Genomic DNA, 12211 nt, shown 5'->3' with positions numbered 1-12211 from the left:
ATATATATATATATAATATATATATATATATATATATATATATATATATATATATATTATATATATATATATATATATATATATATATATATATATATATATATATATTATATATATATATATATATATATATATATATACTATATATATATATATATATATATATATATATATATATATATATATATATATATATATATATATATATATATATATATATATATATATATATATATATATATATATATATATATATATATATATATATATATATATATATATATATATATATATATATATATATATATATATAATATATATATATATATATATATATATATATATATATATATATATATATATATATATATATATATATATATATATATATATATATATATATATATATGATGACACTATATTCCGGGATATCATCCGTTCGCTCGTTGAACTCCGACTGGAATCCTGCATCCGACTGGAATCCTGCAAATCCTGCATCCGACTGGAATCCTGCAGACGTTTCGCCAAAATCTCACTTGGCATCTTCAATGCTCGCGCTCCGAAAACACTTCGAAGTGTTTTCGGAGCGCGAGCATTGAAGATGCCAAGTGAGATTTTGGCGAAACGTCTGCAGGATTCCAGTCGGATGCAGGATTTGCAGGATTCCAGTCGGATGCAGGATTCCAGTCGGAGTTCAACGAGCGAACGGATGATATCCCGGAATATAGTGTCATCATATTTTTCCATCCGTGAATCAATACGTGAGAATATATATATATATATATATATATATATATATATATATATATATATATATATATATATATATATATATATATATATATATATATATGATGACACTATATTCCGGGATATCATCCGTTCGCTCGTTGAACTCCGACTGGAATCCTGCATCCGACTGGAATCCTGCAGACGTTTCGCCAAAATCTCACTTGGCATCTTCAATGCTCGCGCTCCGAAAACACTTCGAACACTGTGTTATATATATATATATATTTATATATATATATATATATATATATATATATATATATATATATATATATATATATATATATATATATATATATATATATATATATATATATATATATATATATATATATATATATATATATATATATATATATTGTATATATGTATTTTGTACGATTTTTGATTTGCGGCTAATAATTTACTCTGTAAAAAAGCAATTTTCTAGGTCTTTCAGCCAATAATTTGAAAACTCGGTATATAATCGAAAAAATGCCTGACCTAAATGTTATTGCACTGGATCTTCTGCGTCTGTCGGTTAAAGAATTTTGCCAATCGGATTATGGAGGAAACATATTTTTCTGGAAGCGAAGCTAAAATTACCAAAAAAAAATCAAACATATTTAAAAATTACTTGGTAATATTTGATTGCACCCAACTTCTACAGTTTAAATGTGGACACGGACTTTTAGTTCTCTGCTAAATTTGAAGTTGATATTTGCAAATTTAGGACACTTAACACATTTTTCATTTAGCACGGAATATCGGGAACGCCCTGTATAATTGGTGAGAACCTTAATTTTCAGTTATAACCAACTTTCAACAATAGGGGGACCCATTTTTCTTTTTTTTTTTGAATTTGCTGCGCACCCTGTATGTTTTTGAAATATTGTCAGGAATAAAAGTTTATAGAGCCGTATTGTCTGCTTCTTCTGGTTCAAGAATTTTTTTGGTCTCGTACACAGTTTTTGAAAAATGATGTTTTTTGCAGACCCTGGCACGCGCGATTTTTTATTTTTTTAGAATACTTCCCTAGCCCCAGCCCCCCCATTTTCAATAGGTTCCGTCACAGGGCAAAGCTGCACGTATGTGCCAAATATAAAGTCGATTGCTTCAAATTGCGGACACTTATCGTATTTCATAACAAGGTCCGAAAAACAGTCGAAAATCGCGAAAAAAAGATGGATATTGGCGTGGGATCAGGGCAATTTCTTATAAGCTTATGTGCCTCGTGGAGGGTTAAAAGAAGGCAAATTTCAATTTATTAGCTCCAACGGTTCGAAAGTTATTCAGGAAAAACCAAAAACGAGAACGGAGAACGGAGAACGGACAGACAAAAAAAATTTTTTTTCGACGGTGATCATTTCAGTACCAACGGTGATCCCGTAGGACTTACCGTTACCGAGATATAAAATTTTTATACGCAGAGCGCAGATACTTTCGAAAAGTCGATTCCATCGATTTTCGAAAGTAACAAGAATATCAAACGCAGCACCACTCTACTGCAATATGATATAAGTAGTCTTTCAGTTAACGCGTTGGTTTTCCTTATTTCCATCCTACATAATGGAGTTATTTTAAAATTGTGCTCAATGCGAAGTTAACGGAACTTCAAAAGGTACTTTGAATTTCATCCTCCCTCCACGCCTGCCGTGAAATAAGCTCGACAATCTCTAAATCTTTACATTCGAGACGGGAGAGACTTCAAAATCGGAAGATGATAATGCGGACTCGTCGCAAAGGCAAAAGCAAATATTTCGGTAGTAATTAAAGCTTCTTCGCCCAGGTTAAATTGCTCGGGTAACTTAAAACAAACTTTCGCTAGAGTTTAAGTGGGGCGCGAGGTACGCCGTTTGAGTTTCGCGAAAAATGTTCCCCGATGAAATTGTTTCGGCCGATGAAGAAATTACACTATTTTTAAGGCCGATCTAGGGTAAAAGTGGAATAGATGCCCCACTTTTTGTAAGCTGACTAAAACTTTTTTTTTAAAGCACTATTCGAGTGAGTTAACTATTTGTAACAACTATAGTCCTTATACTTACTATCTACTCATATCATCATTCAATGCATACCGTAGATTTGTAGATATTCGGCTCTAAAAAAAACTTATTGTTTGAGGATAGACGCCTACTGTATGGGGTAGTTGCCCCTGGAAAAATTTCGACATGAGTATAGATGCTCTACAATGGGATAGATGCCTCCGTAATAAAGAAAAAAATTCGTAGAAAATTAAATAAAATATTTATTTGCTTTCTTAGTTGCAATAATATATTATAAGGTTTTCTTATCCAAATATACCGTAAAACTAGAGTAAATAGCACTTTTATAGGAACAAATGGCTCAGCCTTTCAATCATTCTTTGGGTAAACTTAGCAACTTAACAACGTCTATTAAAAATTATTTAAAACTTTACAGAAATAAATTTAGGAATAATAAAACTTAAAACAAATACGTCCCTTAGGACTTCTTTGAAAAAAAAAACAAAGCTTCCTTCTTAAAAAAAGCAATCAGTAATCAATATTTTCAAATAATCAACAAATATAGAGATACTGTTTACTTTGGCCAGGTTACTTATTCTTTAGTAGCAATAACTTTACCAGGATTATTGTTCATTTGAACTCCAGTTTCGTCAGTATTATAAATTCAATCAGGTTTATCGATCAAATCATTTTCAGTTAGTACTTTTAGCAACAATTCAAACATTTTGTTTACTTCACCTCGATTTAATCCTTGAGTCCTTGCAATAGACAAACCTTCTGCATGGCGAATACTGAGTTCTGGGTGTCGTTGAAGAAATGATTTGAGTCAGTGCTGACCAGCCATACGTGTCTCTTTGTTAAAAGAAACCCAGTTTCTCGGAAAATCCAAAAGCGAGTCTTCTTACATCCTGTCGTGTTGTGGGAAATCCTGCCTTTTCTAATTTTTGTATGTGCGATACGAGACGTTTCTCGCTGTCAAAGTCCATAGTGGGGCCTCTATCCTTTTTAGTAGGGATAGACGCCCCAGCAAATAAATAAAAATACTTAAATAATTTCTATTTAAATAACAATACACACTTAAAACTTACCTTCGAAAACGAAAGTTCTGAACACGTCAAAATGTCACTGTCACAACTTGGTTTTAAAGTCTCTTCTTTTAAGGTGCGGCGTCTATCCTCCAAGGGCGTCTATCCCACTTTTATCCTATAGAGAAGGTCGGCATCGGTTGTGACAATTTTTACGTAACGTAACAAGATTGCTTTCGAAAAATCGTCACTGTTCGGGGCAAGTTCGTAGCGCGTAGCGCGATGCAGCTTCGGAGTTGCTTGTCTTAGAGGGACGCACTGTCTTTTTATCGTGCTCCTGCGGACCACTATGGAACTTTCGCAAAATCGAAGTAACTGTATTTTGTACACACCATCTATAAAGCGTCTTTTAATTATCGCCGAATTTTAAAGTGACGACAAACTTTGATAAATACAAGAAATTTTACTAGTAATAACTATTTCCAATTATATTATTCCATCTCGTGCATAATTTATCCACTAAAACGACAATTTTCATGGTCTTTTAGATTTTTTGCCCATAATTGTACGGTTGTATAATTGTACCCTGTACGTAATTGAAAAAAAATCGCAATTGGAAATTATAGCCCTGGATCTTCCACGTTTCCTCTTCCAAGAATTTTTCCATAATAGTAAATAGTTTTTGGAGGAACTAAGTTTTTTTCTGAAACCATGCAGTGCGCCGTAATAATCAATGACGTCATCGCGTCTTGACTGAGCAACCGAAATACCGATTTTAAAATGGATTTGGATGGAAAATTATATCTCTTGATGCGATCTATGACAGTGTTAGCCATATTTTGTACGATTTTTGTTCTCTTGTAAGGACACATAGAAAAATAAGATGTAACAAAATATGAACCAGTTTTACTTAAAAAAAAAACAAACGTAAAACCGTTATTGGTCCTTATTTCCAACCCTTTATTTATTTAGTGGAAAATAAGTAAATAAACTACTCATTACACTCCAAATATGTAACAGCTTCCGGATCATCATCAGTAAGCCCCATACAATCATCATGCATGCAAAACTTGCAGTTTCTATATTGCCTCCCATCTGCTACTCTGTTTTCACCGCAGATAACGCCAGATCAGTCCTCATCATCAACGGTATTTGCCGAGCTGTTTCTAGGTAAATTCAATGATAACAAGGAATCTTTTTTAAATTGCCTGGAGGCTTTGGAATTTAAATTTCCTGTTTAACGACAGCTTGGGATCGCAAGAGGCAAAGCATCGTTCTCATCGAAATTTTCTTAACTATACCAATGACGGTCCGCATTTTTTTTTATTTGTTTTTTTTTGTTTTCATTTGAGTAACCCCAGCGATTATACGACTCTTTAGAACAGCAATAGGCACATCATAATCTGAGCTGGAAGCGTTTGGGATATTAATCTCGGGTTCATGTTGAACTCCTTCCTGCTGTGTGGGAAGACTTGGCCCATATGCGTGGTACACTTGTATCAAATGTGTGGCTGTGAATCCATGTGTAACATTATCGATGGTCATACATCTCCCCCAAAATAGCGTAAAAACTTCAGGGAATCATTTTCCTATCTGGGAACATCTCCTCATCCCAAAAATGTTCGCAAGAACGGAACACGCTTTCGTCGAGGTATTGGAGTTCATATGTGGTATTTGATGGAATGCATTATAAGTGAATTTCCAGTTGGAGAACAGGCGGCTGAATAAACTTGGAAAAGTGACTGAGCCATTCAATAAATAAGGTAGTGGAGGCATCTCACTTGAGATCCAGGAGGTAATCCCTCACTAAAAGTTGGTTTCTGCCCTTTAAACAATACCATGGGTGGGATAGCATTTCCTAATGCATTTTCGCAGGTAACAATCGTACAATTTTCAGCGTGTTCTGGAGCAACCAGATGGACTCGCTTGTTCCTCTTTTTGGCAATGAGTATCTGTTCAGGATGCAGAGTTAGTCTGCATCCTTTACCATGCATGTTGTATATCTTTGCCGGTTGATGTTTGAAGCCATATTTTTCGAGAACATTATCAAGTTTTTCAAAATACTCGTTAACATTGAAGGGAATAAGCTTTGCCGCCCTAGCATGATTCATTGACTCTGCCTATCGTTGAGACAAGAAAGGATGTCGCTTCATAAATGATTTATACGAGTCATGTCCAGCTTTTTTTTCTCGTTGTTGAAATGGCTAGGGATGCCTTGGTTTTCAACATACTTGAATACGCTTCGTAGTGCCTTTGGTGTCAAGGGAAATCCTTTTTTCCGAAAATATAATGATTTTCCGAACTATATCAATTTCTTGTGCTTCATTGAAGGTAGGCCTTGCCCCCGGAATGGTTTCTAAGGGTGCGATGTGATATACCACATGTTGTTTCCACATAAGGCTAGGAGTTTCCTTGACGTAGAAGCTTCTTCTATCATGTCCTGCTTCCAATTGGCCCTCAAGCCGCGGCATTTCTTATTCTATATTTCTGTAAAGAAAAATTAAAAAATGTATAAGATAATAAGGCTCATTAAATTCAAGTGGTGGGTAATAAGTCCCGACTGATATCTGCCACGAAGTCGTGTTCATGATATGTTAAATAAAAAAACTGAAATTTACACTTCAATGCTGGCTTAGTAACTGTATTGTTTGTTTCGAAAAAACGCGGTCGCTCAAACATAAATTTTTATAAATAAACTTGGCGAAACTTTGAATGGTATCCAGTGGAAAACTACCGAACTTAATCGTGTATGCCAGTTTGCGTATTTAATTTAGTTAACAGACCAACCCATAGAGGATGCTATAGTACTTATTAATTCTTTTTTTATTATCTGCGTGGGCGTTATTAGCTGTAGGGACCTTATAAGCACGATTTTGTGGAGGAAAACGTCACCGTTACTAACATTGTCTATATACTCAGTACCGACAGGTCGAATTAGAATACAAAGATATCCAGCTAGCGTTTGACCAAATTGATCATCAAATATTACTGCGTAAGTTGTAGAATTTGAATATGGAAGCTACAAGTCTAAACTTTTTGTTGCTAGGTCAAGGGTCGAGTTCGGGTCCCTTATTTTTTTTTACTTTCGTTCATTTGATGTGATTTATCCATTACGGTAAACTTACCTCATTTGTTGTTTACTAAAGATCTTTCTGCACATCACCAAACACAATGATTGCAAGGAATTACAAATAACGGTCCCATATTGTTTGACGATAGGCTCGAGGGCTGATATGTTCAGAGAGATGGTTGTCGTTTTTAACCCTAATTTTTATTGAACACATATCAAGAAAAACGGCAAGCGCATCCAAATTACTGGGCTACTGGATTAGGAACTGGCGAGGTCTGTCCCACATATTGCTTACACAACGTTTATAGCATCTATAATACGCTAATTTTATCCAACATTTCTGACTTGTGTGATATTAAATTTGACACACTGTACACTGTTATTTGTAAACGTAAAGACAATCTAAAGGATAATTAAATCATTTTTTGCTTCTTTTTGCTGCCACTTATTGTTTTAATATTTTTTTTTATTTCAAAGATTTTTTGTAATTGGGTGCAGTAAACAAAACTGGAATTGCCAAGTTTTTGAGATACTCGCCCCTTACGAGTACAGAAATATTTTAATAGATTTTTCTGTAAAGTTCAGTTTCGCATATGAGTTTTTTTACATATTTGATATTTTTGACTTTTAAATATAACAGATATAAACAGAGCATAAACTTTGCATTTTTTAGCCTTTTCAAAAGTATATAATGGTGTACACGAAAAAGGTAATGTAATAATATTAAAGTATAAAAAAAGAACAAATAACATTTAAAAAAGGAAACCCAAAATTTTCCTATAATGCCAATTTGGAACATTTTTCTAACTCTTTTAGTAGTATTAAGAAGAAATATTCTCCTGCGTCACTGATTTCGAAAGGTTAAATCAAGTTTTATAAGATGCAGATCAGGGTAGACGTGTATTGAAATTTTGACTTATTTTGATTTTTGTGTCAAGGGGGACGTTTGCAGTTCTAAATATGTCTGTCGATTTCTACTGAATAAAAGACTTTGTTATATAACTAATTAAAATATATCTATATCTATCTAATCTATATCTAATATATAATATTTAGTGTTCAATTATGCTGATAATTAATACATATTCCCATTTGATTATGAATTTAATTTTAGAAAATGGTAATTTATCTTCTTGTTTCCGCAAAAAAAGTGTTATAAAATTTTGCAAGAGTTGAAAGAGAAACAAATTGTATAACCTGTAAATGAACAGTGTGTTCCATTAAAAAAAACATAAATTTGGGTTAGAACTCAAAAACGGTAAACTTATTGAAAAACATATCGCTATCTACTGGAAAACATCAATTCCGATGTTCGATCTTTTCAAAATCAACCTGTATCTCAAAAAATAGCATTTTTGGTTAACTTTATCTCAGTAGAATATACTACGTTCTCAGTAGAAATAAAAAAATGAATGACACAATAAAAAAATAAAAATAATTTACTTAGAATAATCAAAGTAACCAACGGTTTTTATATAAATTAAAAAAAAATCAAAATTAATAGCGACCCGTCAAAGATACTCCGTTAGCTGTACGAAACTTGGAAGGTAAAGAAAAATCATTTTGAAAATGCCTATGCCTATGCCTATGCCTCTTCTAACCCAAAAATCTTTTGCTTCTAGTTACGGTTGCCTGATTTTCATGGCGACCCAGATAGCATCGGGCATGAAGTATTTGGAGTCCCTCAAGTACGTTCACAAGGATCTCGCAGCAAGGTAAGCATAATAAAATTGCTTTCGAAAAAGCGTCGCTGGGCGGGGCAAGATCGTAGCAGTTTTTTATTAGAAAAGGAAAGTGCTTCACGGTTTCGTGTGTTAATCCATGTTTTTCTATCGTGCTCCTGCGGACCACTATGGAACTTTCGCAAAATCGACGTAATTTAATTGCGCACGCACCCTGTATAAAGTGTCTTTCACTTTTTGACGAACTTCGTAACAGTAAACATCGGTAAATATTAAAATTTGCACAAATAATAGCGATGTCGAATGATATTTTTTCAATTATCTCGCGCCCTGTATAATTTACGACACCTGAAACTCTCTCTCGACATAGTTTACGAAATTGTTCAAGTAAAATTATCCCATCTTTAACGGATTCTCATTTATCGCCAATAATTTACCCACAAAAACGGAAATTTTTAGGATCTTTTAGAATTTTTTCCGATAAACGCCACACCCTGCATATGATTCAAACAATGTTCGAAGTAAAGGTTACAGCCCTGGATATTCCAGGTTTCGTGGTCCAAGAATTTTATGAAAATAGTAAATTGTTTTCGAGAAAATAAGTTTTTTCTGAAACCATGCAGTGCACCGTAATCATCAATGACTTCATTGCGTCTTGACAGCCAATGAAATAACGATTTCAATATGGATTTTTTCAAATATCCCGAGCAGCGTATGAAAACCGCAAATACAAAAATTTTAGTTCTTGAAGCGGCCTATGACATTGTATGAACCAAGTAGCCATATTTTTCACGATTTTTGATTTGCGCCTAATAATTTACTCCGTCAAAGAACAATTTTCTATGTCTTTTAGATTTTTGCCTAAAATTTGAAAACGCTGTATATAATCGAAAAATGCCTGAAATAAATGTTATTGCATTGCAAGCATATTTTTCTGGAAGCTAAAATTACCAAAAAATTTTTTTAAAAAATGCTTGGTAAAATTTAATTGCACACAATTTCTACATTTTAAATGTGGACACGGACTTTTACTTCTTTGCTAAATTTGAAGTTGATATCTGTAAATTTAGGACACTTCACACATTTCTCATTTAGCACGGAATATCGGGAACTCCCTGTACAATAGGTGAAAACCTTAAATACAAAAGTTTTTACTATATATGCAATATAAAAGAAAGTGAGATCTGAATCATAGTCCATAGTTCAATAATAAGGGGACCCATTTTTCATTTTTTTTTAATTTGCGGCGCACCCTGTATATTTTTGAAAAATTGTCAAGAATGGAAGTTTAAGGGGCAGTATCTTTTGCGTCCTCTGGTTAAAGAATTGTTTTGGTCTCGTAAACGGTTTTTCAAAAATGATGTTTCTTGTAGACCCTTGCACACGCGAGTTTTTATTTTTTTAGAATACTTCCCTACCCACCTATTTTCAATAGTTTCCGTCACGGGACAAAGCTGCATATGTGTGCCAAATATGAAGTCGGCTGCTTCAAATTTCGGACACTTATCGTGTTTCATAGCAATGTCCAAAAAACTGTCGAAAATCGCGAACAAAAGACGGATAGCGGAGTCGGATCAGGGCCACCTCTTATGAGCTTATGTGCCTCGTGGACGGTTAAAAACTAGCCAAATTTTAATTTTGTAGCTCTAATGGTTCGGAAGTTATTCAGGAAAAAGCCAAAGACGAGAACGGAGAACGGAAAATTGACAGGCAAATAAAAATTTTTTTCGACGGTGATAATTTCTGTACCAACGGCGATCCCATAGGACCTACCGTTACCGTTGATCGATTTTCGAAAGTAACAAGAAGCGTTTCTCCAAAGACCATCCGAATTACCGTTCCATTTCACCGTTCGAGTTACAAATTGGCCCGAACTTTGGCTCATTTGTTTATCATTTAATTATAAAAATAATTGAGTTACTAATTGAAGTCTATTAAAACGAGGTGGCAAGCCAACACAAATCTCAAGTCGCTAATTAAATTTTACCCGTAATGATTAGCTCCCTTTCATTTGACAAGGAGAGAGAAAGAGAGAGAGTAGGCAGCGTCGGACCGGCCGTATATGGCCGGGATGCTAATTCGATTAATTTATAGGCGAATATTTAGCTAGAATCGCACGAACCAGAATCCGCTACTAACGAATTCGGATTTTAGCAGATTCGGTTTCTGCTTCGTCCGCTGAAACGCGTAATTGGACTGATTTTCGTCGCGCCGGTTGGTCATATGAGGATGAAAGTGACATTTGTTGTTTTTTAATAATGATGGTGTTTTAAGGGGTGATTATATATTTCTTACCACATAAAATCTTCTGCGCATGTCACGTCAGATTACAGGACAATTTGACATGCCCTTTAGCACGACTTATTGTAAATAGTGAGTAGTACAACTTGTGGCAAAAATAATTGCAAAATGAATTATGCTGACGTAGTTTAAAATTTTTAATAAATTAATGTTGTGCACATCTTTTTTTCACAAAGCCCCACTACATTTTTATTTCATTTGATGTTTTATATCACGATTATCAAATTACATTTGCACTAGAATATACATATATACATACAAAATATTCGATAGGAGCAGATTTGAGGCACAATGTATTTTAGCAGAGATAATTAGAGCAACACGACTTTACTACAAGGGGATATAAGTGTTCTTGAAGAGTACAGAAAAGTCGCGAGAGAGATAGCCAATATTTTGTAGAACGTAGGAGTTCTAAATAATAATAATAATAATAAATAAAAATTCTTTTTAGATTATCTTTGTTGGTTGGTACTTGGGTTCGTTCCCAGTACAATGAATTTTTAAAAAAGTGTGCAAACCCTGTTAGGTTTATTGGAATGCGTAAAATTTTGTGTGCATATACACTCTCATAAATTATTTTGTATGGTTCAAGAAGAATTGATTTGTATTCATTCGAGAAATCCATTTTTTGATCACTGTGCTGCACTTTTTCACTTTTAGTTAGTTTGGTTAGTTTTGCAAATAAAATATTTATAATAATATAACCTCAAAACCCAGAGAAGTTGTATTACGTATATATGCCGTATATGTGTATGTGACAGTAAAAATGAAAATTAAAGTTGCATTAGGCTTACTAAAGCTGTAAAAAAATATTTTTCTAAAAAGGTATTTACTTACCTAAACTAGAAATAAAGTACGTAACAACGCGTCCCTTATATTGTCAATACTTTCAAATCCCAATAAAGCAAAAAAGAATCGTAAAGATTTGGGGTTCCAGCAAATATTTCGACATGTACAAAGAGAAATTGGTAGATACATGTACAAAGTCAAGGCAGGTGAAAGTGAAATTCCAGCCAACGAAAATAGAAATGGTGGAACAGTGATGACACTCATGACACTTGGTTCAAAGGATGGCCCAATTTTTCCGGAAGGTGTAAGTAGTAACGGTTACTCAAACTACTTTTTACAAAACTTCTGGATTCCTCTTGCGTCGGTTTTTGCTTAGTCGAAATTGCTGACGTTTCGCCGATCATCCTGTTGGCTTCATCAGAGCTTGACCGAAACTGGTTGGCATTTCACTCTGTACCTGCTTATATATTGTTTGAATGGCAGAGCTAAAGGGAGAGACCTGAGTCGCGGTTAAGATTGTTAGGTTGTTTATAGATTTCTATAGACTCTCAGATTTTTCGTTGGTAGAAGAATTTTAGTTTTATCGAATAA

The 12211-nt window shown here is 33.9% G+C and overlaps 1 protein-coding gene across 1 annotated transcript in view; it reads left to right on the top strand.

The window, feature by feature from the left end:
- The window catches only part of LOC132707617 (discoidin domain-containing receptor 2-like), a 226835-nt gene that overhangs the window by 187858 nt on the left and 26766 nt on the right, over nt 1-12211 (top strand). The window contains exon 14 of the mRNA XM_060679521.1: nt 8471-8563. Within this exon, the coding sequence (XP_060535504.1) occupies nt 8471-8563 (93 nt within the window). The remainder of the gene's footprint in view (nt 1-8470; nt 8564-12211) is intronic.

Source organism: Cylas formicarius, unplaced genomic scaffold (genome assembly GCF_029955315.1).
Source record: "Cylas formicarius isolate icCylForm1 unplaced genomic scaffold, icCylForm1.1 PGA_scaffold_9__14_contigs__length_23061073, whole genome shotgun sequence".
Classification (NCBI taxonomy): domain Eukaryota; kingdom Metazoa; phylum Arthropoda; class Insecta; order Coleoptera; family Brentidae; genus Cylas; species Cylas formicarius.
This window is presented reverse-complemented; position numbering and strand designations above follow the sequence as displayed.